This window comes from Cyprinodon tularosa, unplaced genomic scaffold (genome assembly GCF_016077235.1).
Source record: "Cyprinodon tularosa strain WSP-4 unplaced genomic scaffold, ASM1607723v1 ctg18, whole genome shotgun sequence".
Taxonomy (NCBI): domain Eukaryota; kingdom Metazoa; phylum Chordata; class Actinopteri; order Cyprinodontiformes; family Cyprinodontidae; genus Cyprinodon; species Cyprinodon tularosa.
The window spans coordinates 288,702-314,483 of record NW_024038608.1 but is presented as its reverse complement, the minus strand read 5'-3'; the positions used below and the strand labels follow the sequence as shown (position 1 = coordinate 314,483).

General features: G+C 37.8%; 1 protein-coding gene across 1 annotated transcript; it reads right to left on the bottom strand.

The window, feature by feature from the left end:
* Positions 1-485: 485 nt before the first annotated feature.
* On the bottom strand, positions 486-21,868 carry LOC119781570 (ly6/PLAUR domain-containing protein 1-like). Its single transcript, XM_038282068.1, has 4 exons — positions 21,627-21,868; positions 9,421-9,555; positions 2,403-2,647; positions 486-1,219 (listed from the first exon to the last, which is right to left on the bottom strand). The coding sequence occupies exons 1-3, from the start codon at positions 21,673-21,675 to the stop codon at positions 2,424-2,426; spliced, it is 408 nt and encodes a 135-aa protein (XP_038137996.1). The 5' UTR covers positions 21,676-21,868; the 3' UTR covers positions 486-1,219; positions 2,403-2,423.
* Positions 21,869-25,782: the final 3,914 nt, after the last annotated feature.

Genomic DNA, 25,782 nt, shown 5'->3' with positions numbered 1-25,782 from the left:
CTTTGGAATTTGAAAAATAGTCAAATTGCAGTATTTATTTCATGGATTAATAAATACAACGTACAAGTCCTCATTTATAATTTAATTTAAAATGTGCGATTATGAAACACTTTTCAAATGGGATTTCTAAATATATGATTTAATCTGACATTGGTTTTTTTTTTTATACTGACACCTCTGGTCCTCCATACAAACCACTGCAAACCGCTAATGCTCTAAAGCTACATCCTCATGACTAAACACAAGTGAAACCCTGGCGAGAAAATAAAAAGCTATAAATGAGCTTTTTTTCTAATAAAACAGGAATTTAAAGATCATTTTAGAAGGAGTAAAATGGCAAGTTATGACTCATTTACTAAAATAATGAAATATTAAATATCAAGTTGATGCCAATTGTAACAGCTTGTAGGGCAGTCAGGAAGTGACTCAGCATATATAAAGGGTGCCACGTTAGGAGGAGCTGAGGAGTCTTCACGAACATGATGTGAGAGCTGATTTTTCTGCAACATTTATTGAAATCACATATCAGCAGAATACAGCGTTACTCTTCACAGAAGACTTTAGAAAAAGCCATGAACATCCATCAGGCGCTCAGTCCCTGCTCCACTTAAAATAAAGCACGGTAAAACACCAACTCTTGAAAAATCCATTATTTGTCAGCATAAACAGATTTAAAAGTAGAGTGAAACAGAAATGTAAGGCATTTGTGAAAATAAGTGGATGCATGTCAGAATAATAGTGCATATTTTCTCCTTAGATTAAAAAAAAGGATTTTTCTCACTCATTTTAAATTAGCACTAAATAGCAATTTTATGTTATTTTAAATAATCCTTTCTATTATATGATTGAGATTCCTTTATACTTCCTACTGTATTATGAAACAAGAAATAAAATCTGGCAGTGGATAAATATGCTTCAAAATGCCTTCTGAGAGATAACAGCTAGAATACCAACACAAAATAAGCTAAACACAGATGTTTTAAACCGGATTATCACCAAAGGAAAGCCTCAAAATGATCAGAAGTTCTACTGGCACTGATTACAGAACGCTCGACTTCACTAAAAGCAAAGAAAGTAAGAAACGATGTGGCTGCAGAGGGAAATGGTCCTGTAGAACGGCTGAAAAACTGATGCAGAGAGGTCCCGGCATCCATTGGATCAACAGTGATGCGGAGTCTGAATCTGCTCACCAGTTGCTGCTTAGAGCCCCAGGAAGGCCCTGTAACAAAAGGTCAACATTCAGGAGATTAAAAAGGTTGGTAGAAGAATAATAACTCAAAGCATTTTTTATGGTGGACATGCAACAAAAGAATAATCTGACTCCGCCAGATGGATTTGCTCCGCATATCCATCTGGAAACCTTCCGTTGAAGTAATTTTTTGGGAAGGGGCGAAAATACTGGTTAGCTGATTGGCCTATGTTGGTGATAGACGGGCCAAATAAACCAATCAGATCAACGAAGCATATAACGTACGAACAGCCAGGCTACTCTTGCCGAAACCAGTCGGGAAAAGAGCAAAAACATCTTTTCCTCTGAGAAAAGCCTCCAGAGCAGTGTTTTGCTCTTCTTTCAGTAAAGAAATACTCTGTAATTCCGATAAAACTTGCTCGATAGCCATGCTAACGCTAGTTTCATCGGCTGAAGCCGCCATGTTCTTTAGACTGAACTGTCGCGCTTCTCGTTGCGTCACACCTCAACCCGCCTCAAAGCCAACGCTGATTGGACGTTCGTTTCGTGAACGGCTCCAAATTTTCTTTAACGGAAAGTCTCCAGACTGATTAGCGAGTGAAATCTTGAAAGCTCGCGAGATCAGGATGGTCTCACGAGGCTAACAAAAGAACACTACAAACAAAATAGTAAAATGCAAAAAAAAAACCCAAAGAAAATGCAGCAAATTTATGAACTGTAATGAACTTAAACATTAAATTGGTTCTGGTGTAATCTTTAATTACTTAGAAAACATCTTTTTGATTCACAGAAATATAAGTCTTTGCTTTCTCCCCAATAAAACCGAAAAAAAAAAAGCTTTGAAAAGGGCATGAATTCTGTATTTCTCATCTTTAATTTAAGGATAATAGACTTTTTTTTTTTTTTTTTTGTGATTTTATCTTTTAATAATGTATGGTTATGTTTTATCTTTGTTTTTTATATCTTCATACATAAACATAGATAGTTTTTTTTTAAAGGCGCCTCTAAATAAAAATTCTTACTCTATTTTCATAGTCAGTTTATGGTTAATACACTAAAAACTTAAAACATCCCAAAAATTAAGGATTTAACTTGATTGATTAATGGTGGGCATGGCCACCCCTGGCCCCTCTTCTAGCTACGCTCCTGGTTCAAAGCCCCTGTATTAGTTTAAAACATTAGTTTAGCTGAAAGTCCAGATATTGAACTGTATTGTAGGATGCAGAAGGAACGTCTACGTCAGATGAATAAGCATCGGCGCCATCAAGAAGAGCAGGGCGTGTCTGTTGGAAGGCGCAGCCGAGAGAACGGGGCGCTTCCTCTTGGGGCCATTGCAGAGCTGCGTGTTGCAGCAGGTGATGCACACTGAGTTCAACCTGCCAGTACAGAACTGCTGATAACCGGAGGAGGCGATGAGGCAGGCCCCAGAGGACGCGCAGGACTTCCGATAGTGTATTCCTGTAAGAGAAGAGGGATTTTTTTTATTTTAAAGAATTTCCAAATTGAATAAATATGATTAATGGAGCGTTATAGAGCCTCCTGTCATTGGAGAACGAGGGGAACATTTTCTCTGCAGTAATTCGATTGCTGAGATTGAACATGTAACTTTGGAGTCTTTTGTTCCGCTTTGCTCTCGCAGCACTTTATTGCTCTGTTTGACTTATGGAGATATCGATTCTCAGTCTGATACTATTGGATGATATTTGTCTGTATTTCCGTTTAAAGAAAAACTGCAGCTGGCTGCAAAAGGTACAGTTTCCTCTTATTGGTTACATCCGTTATGTCGCAGCAGGTTCCGTTATCTGGAAGAGAAAATGGTAGAAAAAGTGCAGGCATGGACATTTTTTAAGAAATGCATAATTTTTAACGATAGATACATAAAATTAGGGGCTATGTTAGCAATAAGTTTTAGCAAAGTTGTTGGAAGAAGTGAATTTCATCTGACTTTGGCCTCATAGATAATTGTTGAAGAATGATTAAAAACATTTATTTGAAGAAAAAAAAAACTGGTTCCTTATATCACAAATTGGTATCTACTTGTAGAGGTGTTTTGAGTCTTCTGCTGCAGATGGAATTTTTCTGTTTGATCAAACATAGACTTAGACAACTTTTAATGTCATTTTGTCTACAGATTGTATGCAAAAAAGAAATTTTATTCAGTACAGCTTTTCAGACAGTAAATGAACAATTTCCACTCCATAAAGTTTCACAGTGATCAATTGTAAACAGTGTAGGAGAAGATTTCCTGTTAAAACCAATTAAAATATCATTTGAAAGTGTTGATTTAGAACAAGTACATGAAATAAAATTCTTGGGTGTCATATTAGACGATAAGTTTAGCTGGAAACCTCAGATCAGCCTAGTAAAATCTAACATAGCTAAAAGTGTTGCTGTTATAAGAAGAATTAGTTTCGTCCTGGACTACAAATCTTTGTTTATTCTGTACAACACACTCATTGTACCACATTTAACATATTGTGTGAAAGTTTGGGGGAATACATACAAAACAAATTTACATCCATTATACGTTTTACAAAAGAAATCAATCCGAATACTACATAAAGTGGGATACTGGGAACACACAAACAAGTGATTTATCAAATCAAATATACTGAAATTCTGGGACCTGGTAATATTTAGAACTTCACAATTCATGTTTAAGGTCCGAAATCAAAAACTTCCACACAATATACAGGAAATGTTTGGTGACAGAGTAGGGGGTTATGATCTAAGAGGTGAAGGATACTTTAAAAAACAACACTTTAGAACAACCAGGAAGAGTTTTTGTTTATCTGTGTGTGGAGTGAATGTCTGGAATGGATTGAATGACGAGTTTAAAAACAATAAAAATGCAAACCAATTTAATAAACTGATTAAAACCGAGCTTATTTTAAAATATGCTATATAAGATGACTGTTTAATAGTCTATAATGTAATTGATGACATTAATAGAACTTAAAATTATTGTACATGGCTAAACATCATGTGGAATGGAAACAAGTGTTTTTTTGGTTTTTTGATGTTTTGACAGTTAATTGATGATAAATTGACAAGTAGGAAAGGGGCGGGACATTATAAGATGTATCTTCTACCTGCTCCTTTTCGAACAGAAAATATAAAATTTACATGTCACATGGGCAAAATAATTTGTTTTATATTTTCATTCTTAAGTTTGTTTCATTCAAATTTTTTTTCTTTCTTGATTGTTTTTACTGTCTGTTCAAAATAAATAAAATAAATAAATAAATAAACTTATTCAGGGTTAAAGGGGACAAAATTAAATACATGTATCACAAAATAAACAAATGCAACATGAAATAATGAAATGTAAAATTTAACAAACAAAAAAAGGTCTATTAAATGTCATATTTAAATATTTGTTTAAATACAAAAACAAAAAAAACAAAAAATGTTTAATGAAATGTTCTGTTAAATAATCTAATGCACCATTTATTTAATACAGCACTGAAAAATCATTTGCACCATTAAATTATTAAACGTAATATTTGCCATTAAATATATATATTTTTTATTAACAGGAATTGCTTTCTCTTTAATGTTCTGATATGAGTCGAGTCTCTGGGGAGGATTCACTAGAATTTACAAGAGCTGTATATCAGTTTATTTTTAGCGACATTTGTGGGACTTCAAAGGAAAGTCGCGCTCTATTAAACAGCTGTTTCAATTGTCAACATCTGGCTTTACAGTAGGTCCTTCAGCAGACTCGTCTGTTTATGTCAGCCCAATTTGCCCAGTGCTGGAATTTTATTCAGGCTCAAAAAGGAAACTCTAAACACCAACAGGACGGATAAACTGTGTATGGATTATATATATGATGGTTTATACAACCTTTTTTCATCAGGATCAAATGGTTTTTGGTCTTTTTGTAAAGGTATACAACATGACTATGCACCTTTAATAATACATTTGCTAGTGTTGCTAGTAGTAAATTAAATAATTAGCTCCATGCTTGTACTGTTATCTGAGCAAAAGTTCTTAAGAAATTACAGCTATTTTTCATTTCTCTTGTCAATCTTATAAAATGGTAGCTTGTAGGGGTTTTTTTTATTACGACTTATGTAACTTTACATTTATTTTTGAGAAACTGGAGATGCCCATCAGACACTTGAAAGTTCAAAGTGCAAGGTTACCATGTGTTGCTCTGAGTGTTGGATCGAAAGATTGAAAAAAACGTCCATAACTCCTGCAAAGGCTGAACTTTTGACCTGCTGAACTGCAGCCCACACTAAATACATCATCCTCCTTCCATGCAACGTTACAGTCAGAGTGGACTCATAGCTTATGAGGAGTTTAAGCGAGGAAATTAGACATTCAAAAGCTTTTTGGCTATTTAGTTGTTTGTTGGCTGTTGAAAATCAGAGACTGAATCAGGGACTTTTTTGCTTAACACAGTATCTTTTTAAACTATTTCTAGATGTATCGAAACAGGTTCTAGACATGCATCTTTTACATCTTCTGGTGATTTTAAATAAAATAGTTAGAAATGCTATTATTATAGTGTCTCATTATGGCTGTAAAAAACAGTTTAGGAAATTATTTCAGTCATTTAAATGTTTTATTCAAATAGTCCTATCCCACATAGTGTAACCTTTAAATCAATTATCAACAAGTCCAAGAGCTATTTTTTTCATTGTTGACTGTAAAGCATCAAACTACTGAATTATATTTAGCTATTTTATTTAGAGTTTTAGCTTATTTTAACACAGCTTTAGGCTACAACCACACGGTGCTGAAAAAGTTAACCGTTCAGAGTTTGAGTGGAAAGACTAATGCTACGTTCAGACCGGATGCAGCAAAAGCAGCAAAATCGCGTCTGCTGCTTCATTTTTGCTGGTTGTACCAGTTAGTTCTGACGCGCGGCTGAAGCAGCTTTGCTGCTCTGCCTGCGCGGTGCAAAAGTGTGTCTGACGCGCGTTGGGCGGAGCTTCACTATCCTTTCTCTGCCTTGCAGCTATATTTGCTGTGATCAGTGGGAATAAAGTAGTTTTAATATGTGTTTAAGTGAGAAAATCCACCTGAAAACTTCATCAGTGCAGTCAGTTCATCCAGATTACAATCCTGCCTCCCAATGTTATTTCTGTCGGAGCCGCTCAGACCCCCACATACCGGCGGTGCGCCAACAGAAGGAATCCCTTCTTCAGCAGCCTCTGCCCGGGTCGCCTCCTCGCGGTTTACCGCGGCGGCTGGTAGGTGTTTTTCATCTAAATAATCCGATCTGCAGGCACCAGAATAATAAAAGCGAACATATTCTGCCGGCAGATGTATATATTTTAAGTTAATTATGCGTTAATAAACTGTTTAAGAGGAGTGATCAGAGCGGTCTGTGTCATCAGCGCTGTGTCTCTCTCCCAGCCAGCTCCCAGATCAGCTTCTCTGATTGGTTGACGCGACGCGTCGAGCAGCAAAAATTAAATTTTTCCATCTCGAGCAGCAGCGCGTTTGCGGCGCGTCACGCGCATCAGATGCTTAAACGCGCCCGACGCGCTGCTTCAGCTGCTCAGACGCGCTGCGCCTGCTGCTCAAAACGCGCCGCGGGACCTTTTGCTGCGCCTTGACGCGCGTCAACCATTGACTTTGCATGTAAACTCGCTGCTTCTGTCGCGCCAGCTGCGCCCGGTGTGAACGCAGCATAAGGAGCACAAACCTGATGGAGCCATAATACGGGTTGTAATATTTATACCCCGCCAGTAGGTGGCAGTTTATATTTAAAGAGCTGTAGTACTTCACCCATTAACTGTCCATTCAGGTGGATGTGGTGCCACATAGGCAGTAAGGCTGCTGTTCAACAGGTGAGATAACTGATAATAAAAATGTATACACAGGTTTCTAAATTTGTATCTTGAAGTAAATGTAATTAAATTTATGATTAGTATTTCTCCCTTTTTCTCAAACAAGTTTGTACATTTCTAATTCAAACTCATAAGTTGCTGGTTTCTACTCAAAACTTACTGATCGGTGCAAATATATTTCTGATTCTAATACATTTGTAATTAATATTTATAAATTTGGAATTTGTACTTGTAAATTTGGGATTCTTTATTTAATTTTTTTTTCATGTATATTTATAAGTTTATGATGCTTTAAAAATGTTTGATTTGTTCTTATAGATTTGTGATGCGTTTATAAATTTGGTATTCATACTCATAAATTGCTGAGTCATAAATACGAATTTCTGAGTCTTACCAGTATGTTAAGGACTTGTAGTTGTAAATTTCTGATTCATTATGAATTTGTTTTCATACTCGTGAATTTACTTTGTTTTTATACATTTTTTATTTGTATTTGTAAATGTCTGATGGGTTTGTGATTTGTATTTGCAACTTTGAGATTTGTACTCATATTCTTTCAAAGCGGTTTCTTTGTAACTTGTACTTGTATTTTTTAAACTTGTATTCTTACTGCTGAAATATCTGAGGTTACATGTTTGAAAGAACTAAAAAATAAAAATTTTAAAACATATTCATACTGTTAAGTAACAATTAGATATTAGGCCTCCTACACATTACACGTTTGTATTGACAGTTATCTTACCCCATAAATGTCCAGGTTAGACCATCACCCAAGGGTTAGAAAACAGGAGATGATTTATTTTGTGCTTTTTCAGGCATTTTTAAATAGTTTTTCATTTTTGGATGTGGGCAGTTAACAGGTTAACATTACATCATCCTCCTGTACCTTGTTAAAATGGAGCCTAGACAGAAGTTCAACTGAAGAAACTCATTGCTCTCATACATCCACCTACGACACAGCCAATCAGCTTTGAACCACACCTCCATGAAAGCCAATCGGCATCCAAAGTTCTTCTTAAAAGGCCTCTGATCCGCTAGTCTGCTCCTGTGTGCAGGCGGGGGTTGGTCTATGTGACTTCATTCAGATGACCCCGTATCAACCCACCTCCAGCCCCTCCTCCACCATCGTAGCTAAAGCTTCATCAGAGTGTCATTCCTCCTGGACTCTTACTGCGTTCTCTGTCTTATCTCAACCGGTCCGGCAGAAGACCGCCATGTTGAACCTGGTTCTGCCAGAGGTTTTTTTCCAACGGGGAGTTTTTCCTCTCCACTGTCGCTCCATGCTTGCTCATCATGGACAGGTTCTCTCAGCCTGTGTCCTCCAACTGGACTTCCATCTTCCAGGTCCCTGAGTGAAGCTCTAGTATCAGCTGGATCTCCCCATAAAGCTCAGCAGACCGTCTCTCTAACCAGCAGTCTACAGACTGACCAATTTCATCTATCTCCAATTGATCACCAGTTTCAGGCCTGGGGGGGAAACAGCCCTGTTCTTTTCTCCTGTTCATGCATATCTATCAAAATTAAGCGCTATGTTTGCTGCCGAGGTCTGAGTGCCAAAGACAAAGTAATTATATCAATAAATTTCTCCTAATTCTCTTTTCTCTTCTGTGAGTTTTTCAGATTAAACTGGTGCTCACTAATGCTAATTCAACATATAATCTAGTTTACTTCTTTTACTCATGTTCTCCACAAAAACCCCCACAACACTAAAAGATTTCAAGATGTGTTTTAATATATATATATATATTTAGAAGCACAGAGAAAGACCTCACAACAGGGAGAAAAAAAGGTTTAAATATATACATTTATCTATTTCAAAGATTTAACTTTTCGCAGGCTTGTATTTGTTGACTGCAAAGATTTCTATTGCTGTGGAAATGCGAGGATCCGCATCAAATGATGGTTCTCTTTCTTTGAAGCTGCATAGAGGTGTACAATAACAGATAACAATGTCTGTTCCGCTGAAAATTGCAGGAGATTGTGTTGACCTCTTCGGAGGGGGCAGCTAAGTCAGACATGAGGGAGGTATTTGAGACGAGGGGGCAAAAAAGAAGAGGTGAAAGCTGGCTTCTTCTCAGAAATATTTCCTTTCCTTTTGTTTTACCTCTGAAATATGTGTCAAAAGTTCAATATTAATGCAGACATAATGAGTTGCTGTTTTTTGCTTTTAGTTTAGAGGATCAAAAATTAATGTCATCACAGCTGAGAATCGTTTTTTATTTCAATGCTTTAGAGAAAATAATCTTCGGAGGTTGTGTGCTTTCTGGGAGCTGACTCATGTTCCCAGGTGGTTGGTTAGAAGAACATAGAAAGCCTAATTTGAGACTTTGCATTTGCTCCCTTAGATTTAAATAGCTCCAAAAAATTTAAACATTAGAAAAAAAGAAGTTAAAGCGCATTCACAGAAACCACAAACCCTACCATCAGCTTTGACCAGCACCTCCTTCTGGCACATGTCCTGTACGTTGACCGTGCAGTTGACAATGTATTCGGGTGTGGAGCAGTCGTTGTGCTTCATCTCCTCACACTGGTAACACTGGATCTGAAGGGCATCGCCTAGCAGGCGGAAACAGTAAGCAAACAAAAATACATCTGGATTAGAGATTAACCGATACTGGGTTTTTTTTTCTTTTTAGGGCAAATGCCGATTCTGATTATTCTGACATCAGTCCAGCTCATATTGCTTTTTTTTCTCTCCACTTTAGGGGTCCAGAAGACTTAATAATATGACCTCATAACATACATTTATGAGTACTAGAAACAAATCTGAGTAAAAACTCAATTTATGCAGGTACACAAAAAATCACACATCTAACAAATCCCCAAATTTATAGGTAGAAGTCCAAAAATAATTAGTATAAATCACCAATTTATAAGAACAAATCACAAATCTATGAGGAAAAATAAAAAAAATTGAAATAGGAATCCCACATTTATTAATAATAATAATAATAATAATACATTTTATTTAACAGCGCCTTTCTGGACACTCAAGGTCACTTTACAGAAAATACAAAAAATACATAAAAAGAAAGATAAAAATACAAAAATACAAATACAGGAACATAAAAACAATTATGGGTAGGGAAAAGAGCAGTGTTTTTTTTTTTACAGATAAGCGAGCTGGAACAGATGGGTTTAGAGTCTGGCTTTGAATAAGGGGAGAGAGTGAATACTTTGTAGGTGTAGAATTTACAAATCTATAGGAAAAAATTTTGAAATGTATAACCTTGTAACAAAAGAAATTACTGGTAGAAATCAGAAATTTCTGATTGGAAAATGTTAGGGATATAAAATAAAAATCTAAAAGTGTGAATCAGAAATGCATGTGTAGAAATCACAAATTTTAAAGAAAGAATCCCAGATTTACGAGTCGAAATCCCAAACATTTCTGATTATTTATATGTAAGAAAGGAGATTAAAGTCCAGAATAAAAAGGTAAGGTTATCTGGTTTTGTCTTCTTTATGCCTAAAGAGGGTTTTCAAACATTGACAGTGCTGCATATTGTGACATACGTAGGTTTATTCTGTCACATTTTGTTAAAAGCCTAAAGATGGAGGCTAAAAAAGTGGTAAAAGCTGACTTTAAATATTAAGAAATAATATTTTCTAAAACAATTATATATGTATGTATAAATACTCAAACTAAAACAAAGAAAAAAAAATATATGATTTATTTTCAAACGTTCTTTTTCAAAAAAGTGTTTTAACAGATTTTATATTTTAAAAACCTTTTTCAAAGTTAAACGAATTGCATTCTTTCAAAAGTGTGTTTCACAGATCAAATTCATTTCAATTAAAGCTCAGTATAAACACCATCTCTTAAATTCTGTTGCTAATGTCCAGCAGACCAATAGAAATACATCTGCACTTCACTTCAGAGGAAAGCTGGCCTCAGAAGAGAGGAGAAGGTGATTTGGAAATTGCAATTTGAATATGTTTAAATTTGTAAAACTCAATCTGAAAAACAGTCCAAGTTAAACATTTTTTTTTTCTATTTTTGTTGTTGTTGTTTGTTTTACTTTTCATCTTTTTTCTAAATTTCTATCCACGAAATATGTTTTTTGCTTGCAAAAATAATGGAACAAAATTGACTCCATATTTAAATATTTTCTTCTGATGCCTAGACTGTCTAAAAGAATATTAAAAAAAAAATCCTAGGGTCTTCTTTACTTTTAAAACTTTTCATTTTCTTGTCATATTTTTACCTCTTGAATTCACTTTTTGCATATCTACAAGTAAATCAAACATAGCTTTTTAAGTTTGTATTTTTCCATCTAAGTACTTGAGGATGTGAATAGTATTTTTATTCACTGAAAAAAGTGAAAAAAAGCATTTTTAAAATTGGTTGAAAGAAAAATTGTGGTTTCCGTTTCCCTTTTGCTTCAAAGCAAGCACTTCCCCTGCACAAAATGAAACAAAATAAATCCAAGTAAATTATGGTATTTTCACTTCCAATTTGAGGTTTTCTTGTCAAGTGACTTCAGACCGCATTTTCTGACTTTGCAGACAGCCATTACTGCTCACTGGCATCGAAGGCATGGACCAACTGTCTTAAGTGGAAGCTTTAAAACAGGTAAGAATTCAAAATTGACATGTTTTAGCAGGAATTTGGGGTTGCTATGCATATGATTAGTTATAGGATGGACAGCTAAAATTTATTTAAATAATGTCTGTGTTCTTTATTTTATCTTCTAGGGTTGAGATCTAGTGAGAATATCATCCTTTAATGATTGTCTGGCTGCAATAGTCTTTATTTTGCCATGCAAATATGTAAATTGGAATTTGTTGGATGGAAAAAAAACTTATTCTCTTAACAATTTCAAAGTAACCCTGCAAACATTTTTAATTTTGATGCAAAATCCGTTAAATATAAAAAAAACAATCACAAAATTTTTTTTTTCATAATTTTATGTAGTTTGTTTCAACAAAGTACATTAAAGTATGTAGTTAACAGTTATGTTAACATGTATGTATGTAGTTAACAGGGCAAAGCATTATGATCAGCTATATAAAGCTGTTTAAGGAACAGACTGGCTCAGGTAGCTTCTAGAAAGAGTAGGGACTGTTTCCTGGTGGCTGTGGCCTACCCCAGCAGGAAACCACTGCTTCCCTACAAACTAAAAATGGTTCATGAAAGGTTTGAGTTAACTGATTGGCCATAAACTGCCCTATTATTCCAATGCAGTGGAACATCTGTGGAACATGCTGAACTAAAGTAAAGGCGTAAGCTTATGGAGGAAATTTTCCTCCATTATTGTTATATTACATTACATATACATTATTGTTCTTATAAATGGAAATTTGAACCAAAAATGCAAACCAAAGAAAGATTTTAATTCCAAAAAGTAATTCTGCTGTTATCTCACATCTTTTTTTCTTATTGTTTTACAGATTCTGTTTTGGGTTTTTTTGTTTTTGTTTTTTGACAGATTTTTTTTATTTTACATTTGAAAAGACTGTAATTTGTAAAACTAAACTAAAAATAAAATAGAAATATTTAAACAAAAATATTTTAGATTTTTTTTCTAATCTGAAAATCAGAAAAAAAAATTTTAGAACATAAAATACGAAATAAACTTGAGAAAAAAAAATTCTGAAACAGCAAAATCGCATAAAAAAACAACTATTTAAAGTTTCATTTATTGATTGCAATTTTATCAAGTTTTTATTTACTTTTTTTTTATTTCCACATATAACAAGAGTTCTTCATTTTTTAACAATAATGGAACAAAAATTACTCCATAAAGCTAAGCTGAGGACTTAACAAAAAAAAATAATCCTTCTCATACACTCCCTTACTGTTGGGAGCTGGAGATATTCCACCTTTCTCCAGCAGAGTCCGCCGTGGATCCTCTGAGGGAGCCTCCTGCACAGCTGCAGCTCGTCAAGATCATCAGAGGATCCACTACTTAAGCTGTCTTCAGACCTTGCCTCAACGCCGCAGTGTTGTTCCAGTTGGTCAGCGCTTAAGCCTAGATCCTCAGAGTAATTCGATGACTTTTGAATCCAGCTTGGATTCTAATCCTTGTTTCTGTTTTCCAGGAAACCTGTGCCTCCTCTGTGTAAGCTCTGGAAGAGCTAACCTGCCGAGCCGACCCTCAGAGCCAAACCTGAAGATTCACAGTGAACCTCCAAGCAGCTCTGGACTACAGCTGGGAAAGCCAAAGCCAAGGTCTGTTCAAATAAGACGTGAGACGCTGAAGCAGCAAACGGACTCTGCTGATGAATTCATCTCCAGAACCAACAGAGACTCTCCCAAAGCTAACCTCAAGAACCCTCAAGGTACAACCAGTAAACTTCAGGAAATCAAACCTCTGTTGGCAACACTAACTGAACTGTCTCTCACGCAGACTCCGGTGAACCAGAATCCAGGCCCCGAACCTGAACCAGTGTATACTGTGTGCTTGTGCATAAATAAACTGTTAAACTTTCCTCCTTGTGTCCGTCAGTGGTGTTCTGCATTCTTGGGTCGCTTTTAGTGAACCCATCATGACAGAACACTGCGGCCAAACTGAAGGCCCAGCAGATCACCTCACCCGTCGACTGGAGGAGCAGGATGCCCAAATTCAGGGACAAACGCTCCGTGAGTTATACCGTCTAGTTGACACCCATAACCAGATGCTACAGAGCTGTGCTAATTATCTGAACAGCGCTAATGCTGTACCGCAACCATTTCCGGGTCCAGTTCCACCTCAGGGGTCACCTGCAGTGACGTCATCAGAGTTCCGTCCTAGTCTCCCAGAAAGATTCTCTGGTAACATGAAAGATTGCAAAGGATTTTTATTTCAATGTCGGTTGATTTTTTCAGAACTCCCCTGGCAGTTTTTCCACCGATCACAAGACGATAACTTTCATTCTCTCGCAGTTAACAGGAAGAGCCTTGGAATGGGCTCAGGCAAGATTTGCCGCTGACGATAGCTTAAACTGCTACTACTCCGATTTCATCTCTGAATTTACCCAGGTATTCAACCAAGAAACTGACCAAACTATTGATTCTAGAGCTCTTTTCAACCTTAAACAGGGAAACTCTTCGGTGGCTGAATTTTCCATTAACTTCCGGGTTAAAGCGGCAGCTTCCGGATGGAACCAAAGCGCTTTAAAGGGAGCCTTTTTCATGGCATTAAACGAGCACATAAAAGATGAGCTCGCAACCCTCGACGAACCTGCTACCCTCGAAGACTTAATTCGCCTCTCCATTAGATTGGATAATAGAATTCGTGCCAGAAACAGTTCAAAGAAGCAGGGTATACTTTCTTCTGCCCCACATAACCTGACTGTTTGTTCTTCCTCTACAGAGCAGCCGCCCATTCAGAGGCCTAAGTCCCAGTCTCTACCGTTACCTGTTCAGGCCTCTCATTCGGGCGAAAGGGATGTCGAACCCATGCAGGTGGGACACACCAGGCTCACTCCAGAGGAGAGGCAAAGGCGTTTTCTAAGCAAACTATGTATCTACTGTGGAGAGAGTGGACACTTCATCGCTTCCTGCCCGGCTAAATCAAAAGCCTGGGCCCGCCAGAGGATCTGAGGAGTCTGGCGGGCCAAATAAACTCTAAGAAATCTCCTCGACTGTTACTGCCTGCCACGCTTTTCTGTGCTAATCAGAGCCTTTCTTTCTCTGCATTCATCGACTCAGGCTGTGAACGTAACCTAATCGATTCTAACCTCGTCCAGCAACTCCAAATTGAAACCATTCCTCTGTCTCAGCCTCTCAGTGTATCCGCTATTGACGGGAAAAGACTCCATCAAGTTACCCACCAAACTCAGCCCCTCAAGCTACTTCTGTCAGGTAACCACCGAGAGACTATAACATTTTTTGTTTTTCCCTCTGCATGTTCCCCGCTGGTGCTCGGTTTCGAATGGTTGGAGAAGCATAATCCTCACATTAACTGGACTGAACGTCACCTGGAATCATGGTCCATCTCTTGCCATGAGACATGCCTGCGTTCTGCTGCCCCCTTGGTGGGGTCTCCTAGAGGTGGGGGGGAGATGGACTCTCCTGACCTTTCTTCAGTTCCTTCTGAGTACCATGACCTAGCCCCTGTCTTCAGTAAGGTCAGTGCGACGTCCCTACCTCCACACAGACCATACGATTGCGCCATTGAACTTTTACCTGGTGCTCCTTTACCTAGCAGCAGATTGTATAATATTTCCAAGCCCGAGAGAGAAACAATGGAAAAATACATCAACGAATCATTAGCTGCTGGAATAATTCGCCCTTCATCCTCTCCATTGGGCGCCGGATTCTTCTTCGTGGGGAAGAAGGATGGTTCCCTGAGACCTTGTATCGACTATCGAGGTTTGAATCAGATCACTATTAAAAACAAATACCCACTGCCTCTCCTTGCCTCTGCTTTTGAACCCGTACAGGGAGCTACTGTGTTTTCTAAACTGGATTTAAGAAACGCTTATCATCTCCTTAGGATCCGTGAAGGCGACAAATGGAAAACTGCCTTCAAAACACCCTTGGGCATATTCGAATATCTTGTTATGCCCTTTGGTCTCACTAACGCTCCAGCCTGCTTCCAGGCCCTCGTAAACGATGTTCTAAGAGACTTTCTCAACGTATTTGTTTTCGTGTACATTGATGATATACTCATTTACTCCAAGAACCTCGATGATCACAAGAAACATGTCCGTCTTGTTTTACAGAGACTGCTGGAAAACAAACTGTTCGTGAAAGCCGAGAAGTGCGAATTTCATCAACCTTCAGTCACCTTTTTGGGGTTTGTGCTCGAGGGCGGCCAGGTTAAACCATCTGAGGACAAGATTAAGGCAGTTTTAGACTGGCCAGTTCCAGAGAACCGCAAACAGCTACAAAGGTTTTTGGGTTTTGCTAACTTCTACCCTCATGCAAACCCGCATCGTGGACTCCCGTCGGCGAGGTCGCGAATGGCAGTACCTCGTCGACTGGGAGGGCTACGGACCGGAGGATCGCCAGTGGGTTCCAGGCTCGTACATCCTCGATCCAGCCCTTATCGAGGAGTACGAGCGTTCCTGCCCATCAACCTCTTCCGGACCGCCAAGGGGCGGTCGTTGAGGGGGGGTACTGTTGGGAGCTGGAGATATTCCATCTTTCTCCAGCAGAGTCCGCCGTGGATCCTCTGAGGGAGCCTCCTGCACAGCTGCAGCTCGTCAAGATCATCAGAGGATCCACTACTTAAGCTGTCTTCAGACCTTGCCTCAACGCCGCAGTGTTGTTCCAGTTGGTCAGCGCTTAAGCCTAGATCCTCAGAGTAATTCGATGACTTTTGAATCCAGCTTGGATTCTAATCCTTGTTTCTGTTTTCCAGGAAACCTGTGCCTCCTCTGTGTAAGCTCTGGAAGAGCTAACCTGCCGAGCCGACCCTCAGAGCCAAACCTGAAGATTCACAGTGAACCTCCAAGCAGCTCTGGACTACAGCTGGGAAAGCCAAAGCCAAGGTCTGGTCAAATAAGACGTGAGACGCTGAAGCAGCAAACGGACTCTGCTGATGAATTCATCTCCAGAACCAACAGAGACTCTCCCAAAGCTAACCTCAAGAACCCTCAAGGTACAACCAGTAAACTTCAGGAAATCTGTTGGCTACGCTAACTGAACTGTCTCTCACGCAGACTCCGGTGAACCAGAATCCAGGCCCCGAACCTGAACCAGTGTATACTGTGTGCTTGTGCATAAATAAACTGTTAAACTTTCCTCCTTGTGTCCGTCAGTGGTGTTCTGCATTCTTGGGTCGCTTTTAGTGAACCCATCATGACACTTACCATTGCCCAAAGTTAAAAATTATCTGTCCTCTATTTACTGCCATTGCCCCTATAGGAGATATAGTCCACAAATTAATTCAAGAACCAGTCCAGGAGGTCACAAAGCAACATTTAGAGCCTCATTTGCCTCACCTAAGGTCAGAGTTCATGAGTCATTAACAATAAAAGGAGAATGGGAGAAGATGTCATTCATGGAAGCTGTCCAAGACCAAAACTTGTGGGAAAAAATATTCTGTGGACTGATTGGCCGGTAGGGAAAGCTTTCAGGTGGGAGTAGGGATTTTAACAAAAAGAGCTAGCATGCTAACTCTTCTGGCTGTAACTACAGTAGCAGCCATTCAAAATTGCCCTTCCCAGTCAATTGCCAGCTGAATGGCAGCAGCCTTCCCTGCAACTCCCAGCAATATCCCCTCCAACGTCCAGCCACTGGAGGGACCCCATCCTTCTCCTGCGCGAGCATATTTTTTAACTCTAGCTCCACCCTTTCACTGAATAACAGCGACCAGGAGAAAGGGCCTCTCTTTTGATCTTAATGTTCACATATCATCACAAAAAGAACATTTTAGTACAAAGATTGATGTTTAAAAAGGAATTGTAGGGGACCAGCCAAGGGCCAATCAAGGAAAGTGGGGAAATATTGAATGGCTACTACTGTACAACCAAGCGTATTTCCAACACATGACGATATCATGCTCTGCCAGGCCTCGTTTATGGGCCATAATGGACGGAAACACGTCTGATTTCTTTTTTTCAAAATTTTAATTGCATTTGAATGGAAGCACAGTGAGTTTTACAATTTCAAAAAAACAAAAACAAAAAAAGTAGGAGAAAATAGCCCTATTATACTGACCAAAAATAAAAAGATATAAATCATGTTGTTTAGGCAGTTATATATACATATATCTATATATATCTCTCTATATATATATATATATAGTTATAATTCTGCCAAAAGTAAAGATGGGTAATAAATATTGAATAAAAGCAGTTTTATTTCTAACAAATGCACATACTTTTTACCCACATTTTGAACATTTTATGCATGTAGATTTTGTACCATGATGCTTTTAATATATTACTATTATGAGTTTATGTTTCTTCTCTTGCATTTTGCACCTGTAGATTCTCTACTACTTGCATGTAGATCTGTTTCTGTGCACTCATGTCAACTTTTGTCACTTTGAGGGAAGAACCAACCTGAGACACAAAGAGCCTGTGATTGGCTACTTTTCAGCAAATCCCACCTTTTGAGAGAGCACTGTTTTTTTCCCGGTTGCCGCTAGCAATGATGTAGAGAAAAAAGGTTAAACATTGGATGATTAGAAATACGAATTTCTGTGTTTAAGCAAGCATTGCTTTCCTTAATATCAACAGTGTAGCTATCGTTAGCACTTATTGATGACATCACTAAAAAAATTTACCAAAGAAAAAACGCTTTTTCAAAAGTCATCATCAGACATGCCCAGAGCAGTCTGGCAAGATATGAGTAAACCATCTTTATCTGCATTTTGTTTTTCTTTTTTTTTAGGTTAAGCACTATATATCACAATGTTAACATGAAGGGAAAACATAAAACTTAAAAAGAGTAGATTTATGTTTAAATCCAAAGCTGAAAAAGTTAGCCACCGGTTATAGTCTAGGATCCCATTTCCGGTTCAGATCGGGCAAAGACGAGTGACAAAACAGAAAGGATTTTTACAGCATTTATTTTCTCAGGAAATACATTATTAACCTTTAACGCATTATATTTTAGTAAGTTTACTATTTTTGGGGAGGGAAAACGTAATTTAGGTATTTTTAACAAAATAAAATCGATGATGACCCGGATGCGCATGCGCAAATGAGCTGAACAGATCGTGATTCCGGGACAGATCGGCTAGTGACACAATCTAGTAAGACAGTTCTTACTACTCTATTGACGACAATAGGCAACATTTCAAAGAGCTCCCGATCTGTACCAGTAGCACGATCCAACCATTAGGTAATTTGTGCATGCGTAACCAGATATACATTCAGGGTCACTATGGATTTCACTCTGTAAAAAAAGACCTAAGTTACATTTTGGTACGCGAAGTTACTGTAATGCTATACATAATGCGTTACTATAATGCGTTAAATTTTAATAATGTATTTCCTGCGAAAATAAATGCCTTAAAATCTTTCTGTTTTATCACTCGTCTCTGCTAAGAAATGGGATCCTACGCTACTTCCAGGAGCTAACTTTTTCGGCTTTGGATTTAAACATAAATCTAGTCTTTTTGAGTTTTATGTTTTCCCTTCGTGTTAACATTATGATATATAGTGCATAACGTAAAGAAAGAAAAAACTAAAATGCGAGTAAACATGGTCAGAGAAGTACTTTAGCAGAGAAAATGTAAAAAGCATCAAATTATCTAAGCAAAAGTCATACCTTTTTTTTAGATGTGTATTAGCATTTTTAGTGATTTAAGGATAGAAATAGGTACTTTTAATACCATAATTACATTATTTATGGTGACCAGGATGTATATCTGCCTGCCTATGCTAGCGTTAGCCTAGATGTTAGCAGAGCATGACAATAGAATATGATATTTAGGTTGCTCTACTCGTGTGATCATGTAAAGACATTAGCATCTATAAAGGTTACATGTGATTTAACTGAATATAATTGAAACAGACTTGAAAAAAACATGTCACATGGCTAACAGAAGATGTATAAAATGGATTACAACCTCTCAATCAGTAAGTTTTTATCTAATGAATGCGCATTTTCTGAAATAACTACCGAAAGTATCAGTTATGGCTAAGCTCTGCCTGCCCAAGTAATCAAATTTTCTTGGCATTTTGCTGGCAAAACGTAACTATTCAATGACTCTGTCCACAAGCATGAAGAAAACAGCAGTGTTTAAAGGGGCGGGGCTTCATGAAAAGTAGCCAATCAGAGAGAGTTTATCTTCTCAGGTCGGTTCCTCGCTCAAAATGACAAAGAAACAGGTCCACCAGTGAGTAAGAGATCATCTACAGGCAAATAAAAAGCAAGAGAACTCATGCAAGGCACATTTTGGGGGCTTCTTGCTACTGAATCTGCACGCCAAAAAAAAAACCCACAAAATGCAAGTAAAGATTAGTTTATTTGAGTGTGCACCTTTGGTAGAATTCTGTCTACATTGCTTTGGATTAAAATGACAGGATTGATTTTTTTTTAGATATCGGTAATGAGAACCAACCAAAAACAAATGCAATTAATTTATTTAAGACATATCTAAAGGGAAACCCTTCATATCTTTATGAGCTGTACTTTCAGAGTATATCATTAAAATGCATTTACTGCTTCCTGTTCAGTTTATCTTCTTCAGATACAACTCTTTTAGTGATTTATGAATTAGTTGAAGCTCCAGGGCTTTCAGATTTTACAAAGCACATTTCTTTTCTTTTTTTCAGATGGTTGCTGTTTTGCCCCAAGTCAGCCAAATGATTATAAGCTGTGAGGGGAAATGCACGTTTAGACAGCAAAGAGTGGCTACCCTAACTGTCTGTGAACCCATGGATTTTATGGGTGATAAAGGTATATCTCGAGAATAAAACGGCTGCATGCTGAGCGACCTGCGTGGATGGATGTCCCCTGGGGTAGCAGAGGCTTTTCGCACACTTCTTTTTCACGCTTTTAACTCTAGCCGGATGAGCCTTTCTTATTGCCTAGAAACCTCGCTCTAGTGTCCGTTATGTACACCTGCCCTGCAGAAAGGGCAAGACTGCTGCAGGAAGCAAAAGAAGACAAAATGCACCAATATTATAAAACTTTGCAGACTGGTTTGAGTGATGAATACGTCAATGAATCTTAAATTTGATGGGGATTCACAAACAGGAACTGACAGGGTAGGTTGGTATTTTTAGATCGTAGAAGGATCAAACGCGGTCTCTGATAATTGAAATGGCAGGGATCATTAGTGTGAACTAAGACAGCATGATCACATATCCAGACTAATTAATCATCTTCATCATTCATCAAATGCAAAACAAGAACTCTATCTAATCTGGTCAGTTTTAATATGTTCCATCAATTTATATATATATATATATATATATATATATATATATATATATATATATATATATATATATATATATATATATATATATATATATATATATATATAAATATTCTTTATTTTTTGAAAACTGCCTGTAAAAACTGTAGGATCAGCTCCATCATTACGTTCTTTGCAAGCATAAAAATATGGTAAATTTAGCACAATTTTGGCACTTCGGCAACTAATTAATCATCTTCATCAATCTTCAAATGCAAAACAAGAACTCTATGTAATCTGGTCAGTTTTAATATGTTCCATTAATTTATACAAATGCACAAATACAGGTTTATACATAGGCTATATATAAAAAAAATTGCTGAATTTACCATGCTTTTATGCTTAAGGATGTAGTTGATCCATAGATAGATAGATAGATAGATAGATAGATAGATAGATAGATAGATAGATAGATAGATAGATAGATAGATAGATAGATAGATAGATTCTTTATTTTTTGAAAACTGCCTTAAAATCGTAGGATAAACTCCATCCTTAAGCATAAAAATATGGTAAATTCAGCAAAATATTGACACTTCAGCAACTTTTCTAAAAGCAGTGTGAGCACTGGAAAAAGCGCAGGTAATTAAATGCATTCTTCCCCAACAACGGTAGAAAGGATCTGGGTGCGCAAAAACCTTGCGCAAAAAACGCACCTTTTCTACATGCTGCCCCATTTAAGTAAATTCATAAATACTGGTTGTTTTTTATTTCCCCACACTGATGTTTTATTGATTTTAGATCAAGATTCCTCTCTAATAAATCCTCTTAACATCTTTCTCCTGTTGCGCACGGATTTAATAGCTGTGCACCTACCTGTGTCCAAAAAGAGTCCAAATAAAGTCGCCAAAACGAGTAGACGCATCCTCTTCTGAATGATACCCGGAGGAGAAACATCAGACCGAGAGCAATCAGAGGGAGGAGGGACAGATCCACGGCGGAGGAGACCCGGACGCGGAGCGGCTCATCCTCTCTGTGGTGGAGGGAGGCAGGGATGGAGGCGGAGAACAGCTCCGCAGAGGTGAAGCGCTCAGACGCGACTGGAGGGGAGAGATGCTGGGGCGCAGGAAGCTTAAAATCCACCACGTGATGGCGGCTGCCTTGTTAATATCACTCACACACCTTCACACAGCACATATGTCAAATAATACTACTTATATTATATTTTTATACCCAGCACACACGACAAAAAAAGAGAAAATATATTCCAAGGATCTTTTTCCCTATTAGCCCAAATAAATGAATGTCCATCCAGAAAAAGCTTGAATTGAACGTAATATTAAAAGTATTTTATTTATTTACCTTATGTGGAAGCATGTGCAGATGGAGAGCCTTTTTCATCAGGTAGTTTCATTTACTCAGTTATATTACCTGTAGTTACTTCTAGAAAAAAAATCCTTATAGGAATAATTTTACTCAAGCATTACTTAAACTTTAGTAATACTGTTTTGGAAGTATCAGTGGTGGTTCTAGACCAGGTTTACATTGGGGGTACAGCCATTTGTGACTCAGGGTATAGTTTTAGACAAGGTGATTAGGCTTAAAGGAATAGTACACCCAAAACATGATTAGCCTTCATTTTCTACTCACCCCCATGCTGAACAACACTCTGGAGTACTTTTTTGATATCTCAAATGCATCTGGAGATCTGGGAGGCTTCTTGCTGTCTGCTGACATTCAAATAATGGAGGTCTATGGCGCCCGAGGCAGAAAGGTCCATAAAAGTCCACAAAAAACGTGTCAATATTCCTCCATACTGCTCGTCCAATGTATTCCAGGTGTCCTAAGTGGGTTGCGTCCATAATTTACTCGAAACGAAGTCATTTAGAATGTTTTTAGAGCATAAACAGTAGTGTATAGGATTTCCTAAAAGCGCGTTCACGAGTCTACGGAAACCGCGGCAGACCAAACCAGCGCAGTCAGCTCGGCAAAGAACTCATGCTCTTCCTCAACACTGAAGTCCTCAGACATTTTTCTTTCGTCGTTTCTTTCTTTGCACAGGTAAACAGCATATTTCTTGTTCTACGCTTGCATTATCGGCAGAGCAGACGCTGAATGTGCACTTTCATCTGGTTTGGTCTGCCTCGGTTTCCGTAGACTCATGAACGCGCAGGTGCGCGCTTTTAGGAAATCCTATACACTACTGTTTATGCTCTAAAAACATTCTAAATGACTTCGTTTCGAGTAAATTATGGATGCTACCCACCCAGGACACTTGGAATACATTGGACGAGCAGTATGGAGGAATATTGACACGTTTTTTGTGGACTTTTATGGACCTTTCTGTCTCGGGCACCATAGACCTCCATTATTTGAATGTCAGCAGACAGCAAGAAGCCTCCCAGATCTCCAGATGCATTTGAGATATCAAAAAAGTACTCCAGAGGGTTGTTCAGCATGGGGGTGAGTAGAAAATGAAGGCTAATCATGTTTTGGGTGTACTATTCCTTTAAGGCAAGGCAAGGCAAGGCAAATTTATTAGTAGCACAATTCAGTACAAAGACGATGCAAAGTGCTTTACATGATTAAAATATAGGAAAATAAAACAGAATCAAAGCAAGTAGGAAAAAAAAATACAAATCCAGAAGCAAAAAAGAACATTAAAAACAGTTGGACTAAAGAAAATAAAAAAGTTGAACTAATGATGTTTCAGTTGAACTGTTTATCTAGAAAAGTTGAAGGCAATCCTAAACAAATGTGTTTTTAGTCTTTCGCACTTTCAGCACTTTTACAGTTTTCTGGAAGTTTGTTCCAGATAAGTGGAGCATAGGAACTAAATGCTGCTTCTCCATGTTTAGTTCTGGTTCTAGGTATGCAGAGCAGACTGGAGCCAGAAGACCTGAGTAGTCTGGAGGGTGGATATGCTTAAAACTTATATATTTCATCCTTATTTTTGATAGGGCTTATGAGTGGATCATGTTATCCTAAGCTATCTCTATAGTTATGCTGCTATAGGCTTAGACTGATGGAGGACATAGGGACTACTTTTTATCCATCCATCCATTTTCTGTCAAGCTTATCCCAAGCGGAGTGCTGCTGCTTATCTCAAGCTGTCTATGGGCGAGATGCGGGGTAAACAGGTTGCCAGTCCATCGCAGGGAAACACAGAGACAAACAACCATTCATGCACACACTCACAGCCAAGGAGCATTTAAAGAAGCCAATAAATCTACTCTGGACTGTGGGAGGAAGCTGGAGAGAACCCATGCATGCTCAGGGAGAACATGCTAACTCCATGCAGAAAGAGGGAGTTGAACCCAGAACCTTCTTACTGCAAGGCGGCCCAACTTTTCGGCATTCTGTTTAATTATATATCTACTTTCCCGTTCTGTAGTATTTGTTAATAGTTATAAATTTATTTTCTCTCCGCTTTTCCTAGTTGCCTCATCTGACCACGAAATATTCCTGTTTCTCTCCTAGACATATCTAAGCTCTCAGTTTTTATCGTGACTAACTGCATGTTCTCTTTCTGATCCTTTTTGACATTGAATCCGTCCAAGAGCTCTTCTGCTCAGTACCTTCTTATCTATTATCTATGGAGCAAGTTCATCACTATCATATCTAACGTAGAAAGTATTGATGGATCAATGCTTCTATGTAACTTTTGTGCAGATGCTTCTGTCTCCTTGATTCCTCAAATATGCTCACGTTGCGTCCATTTCTTCCTATTAAAAGCGAGTTTTTCCTTTCCACTGTTTCTGCATACAAGCTCAGTGTGAGGAATTGCTGCAGGGTCATAGACACAATGCAAGTGAATATTGACTATTCATCCAGGAGAGGTGAATTATGTTACGCTAATGACTGGATGAAGTCCTGAACTTTACCCGTCTGACTGGATTTGACTGAAGTGAATTGAATGACCCTGAGAGGTTAAATGTTTTAGGGATAACAAAGGAACATGGCTGCAATATTTTCAACCGTCCTGTTATCTTTTCTCGCATTTTCTAACATTTTCCACTTAAACACATCTTTTCATCTTATTGGTTGTTGAAGCTCTGGAATTACCTTTCTGATACTACGTAGTTTGCTTTTCTTCCCATTCCCACTTTATTTGCCTTTACATGAAAGAGCGTTACTTTTACTATGAACTGGCACAAGAAATCAAAAATAAATACTTGTCAACCAGTTGCAACTACAATAATGTGACCAGTTTGACTTACGAAGCTGTTACTTCCATTTTAGCAGAAATATTAATCCTTATATACATATATATATAAACATTGAGCATTTAGGATGAAACAGGCATTTTTGCAAAAGCCAAATGCAGAAAATGGAGTTAACTAACCGCTGGAGTATGCATTGTACTGATAAATAAATGTCTTTTTGAGAACGGAACAGTTCTGTTGTATGTTCCTTTGAAGTTAAAACAGGTGATAAAATCACACAAACCTATGCAGCTCCTTACTTTAACTTAATTTAAGTTCCAGCAACCAGAAGTCAGTCGGCTCAGAAGGGGAAAAAAAAAACAAAAACACATGAGTCTGTGACAATGCTTCCATCAAACAAGTTATTACTTTAAAAAAGATAAACTTCCAAATTATGTTGAGAAAAAAAAAAGTTGATATAAATCAGTTTATAATTGATTCCAGATCACATCCATTCTATATCTGCTGCTTAAGTGAAGTGACACAGAGACTTTCTTAGTACAATTTGCATACTGCATGAATCATGGTATGGTTCATTCACGCCGAAACATTACCTAATCACCTGCACTGATTAATACGCTAGACCAGGGGTTCTGAAAGTCGGGGTCACCAAATGGATGATTGCAAATTGTTTTTTTTACAACCACTGTGCTGTGATCCCTGAGGTACATGGAGTTCCAAAATATATAATAAAGAAATGTACATGTATTATGTCCAATAAAATAAGTAGATGTAGCATTTATTTATTTAAACTTAAAAAAAATATTTAAAACATGATTAGAATTTACTTTTCAAGATAAACTTTGGTTCTCAAACATAGAATCCAT

What these genes read in the sequence shown, in the direction of transcription:
- LOC119781570 (XM_038282068.1), bottom strand. Translation starts at nt 21,675, where the DNA reads ATGCGTCTACTCGTTTTGGCGACTTTATTTGGACTCTTTTTGGACACA. An exon ending in TGGACTCTTTTTGGACACAG is followed by an intron (nt 9,556 to 21,626) that starts GTAGGTGCACAG and finishes TCCGCCTGCTAG; the next exon opens with GCGATGCCCTTCAGATCCAG. An exon ending in GGTGCTGGTCAAAGCTGATG is followed by an intron (nt 2,648 to 9,420) that starts GTAGGGTTTGTG and finishes CTTCTCTTACAG; the next exon opens with GAATACACTATCGGAAGTCC.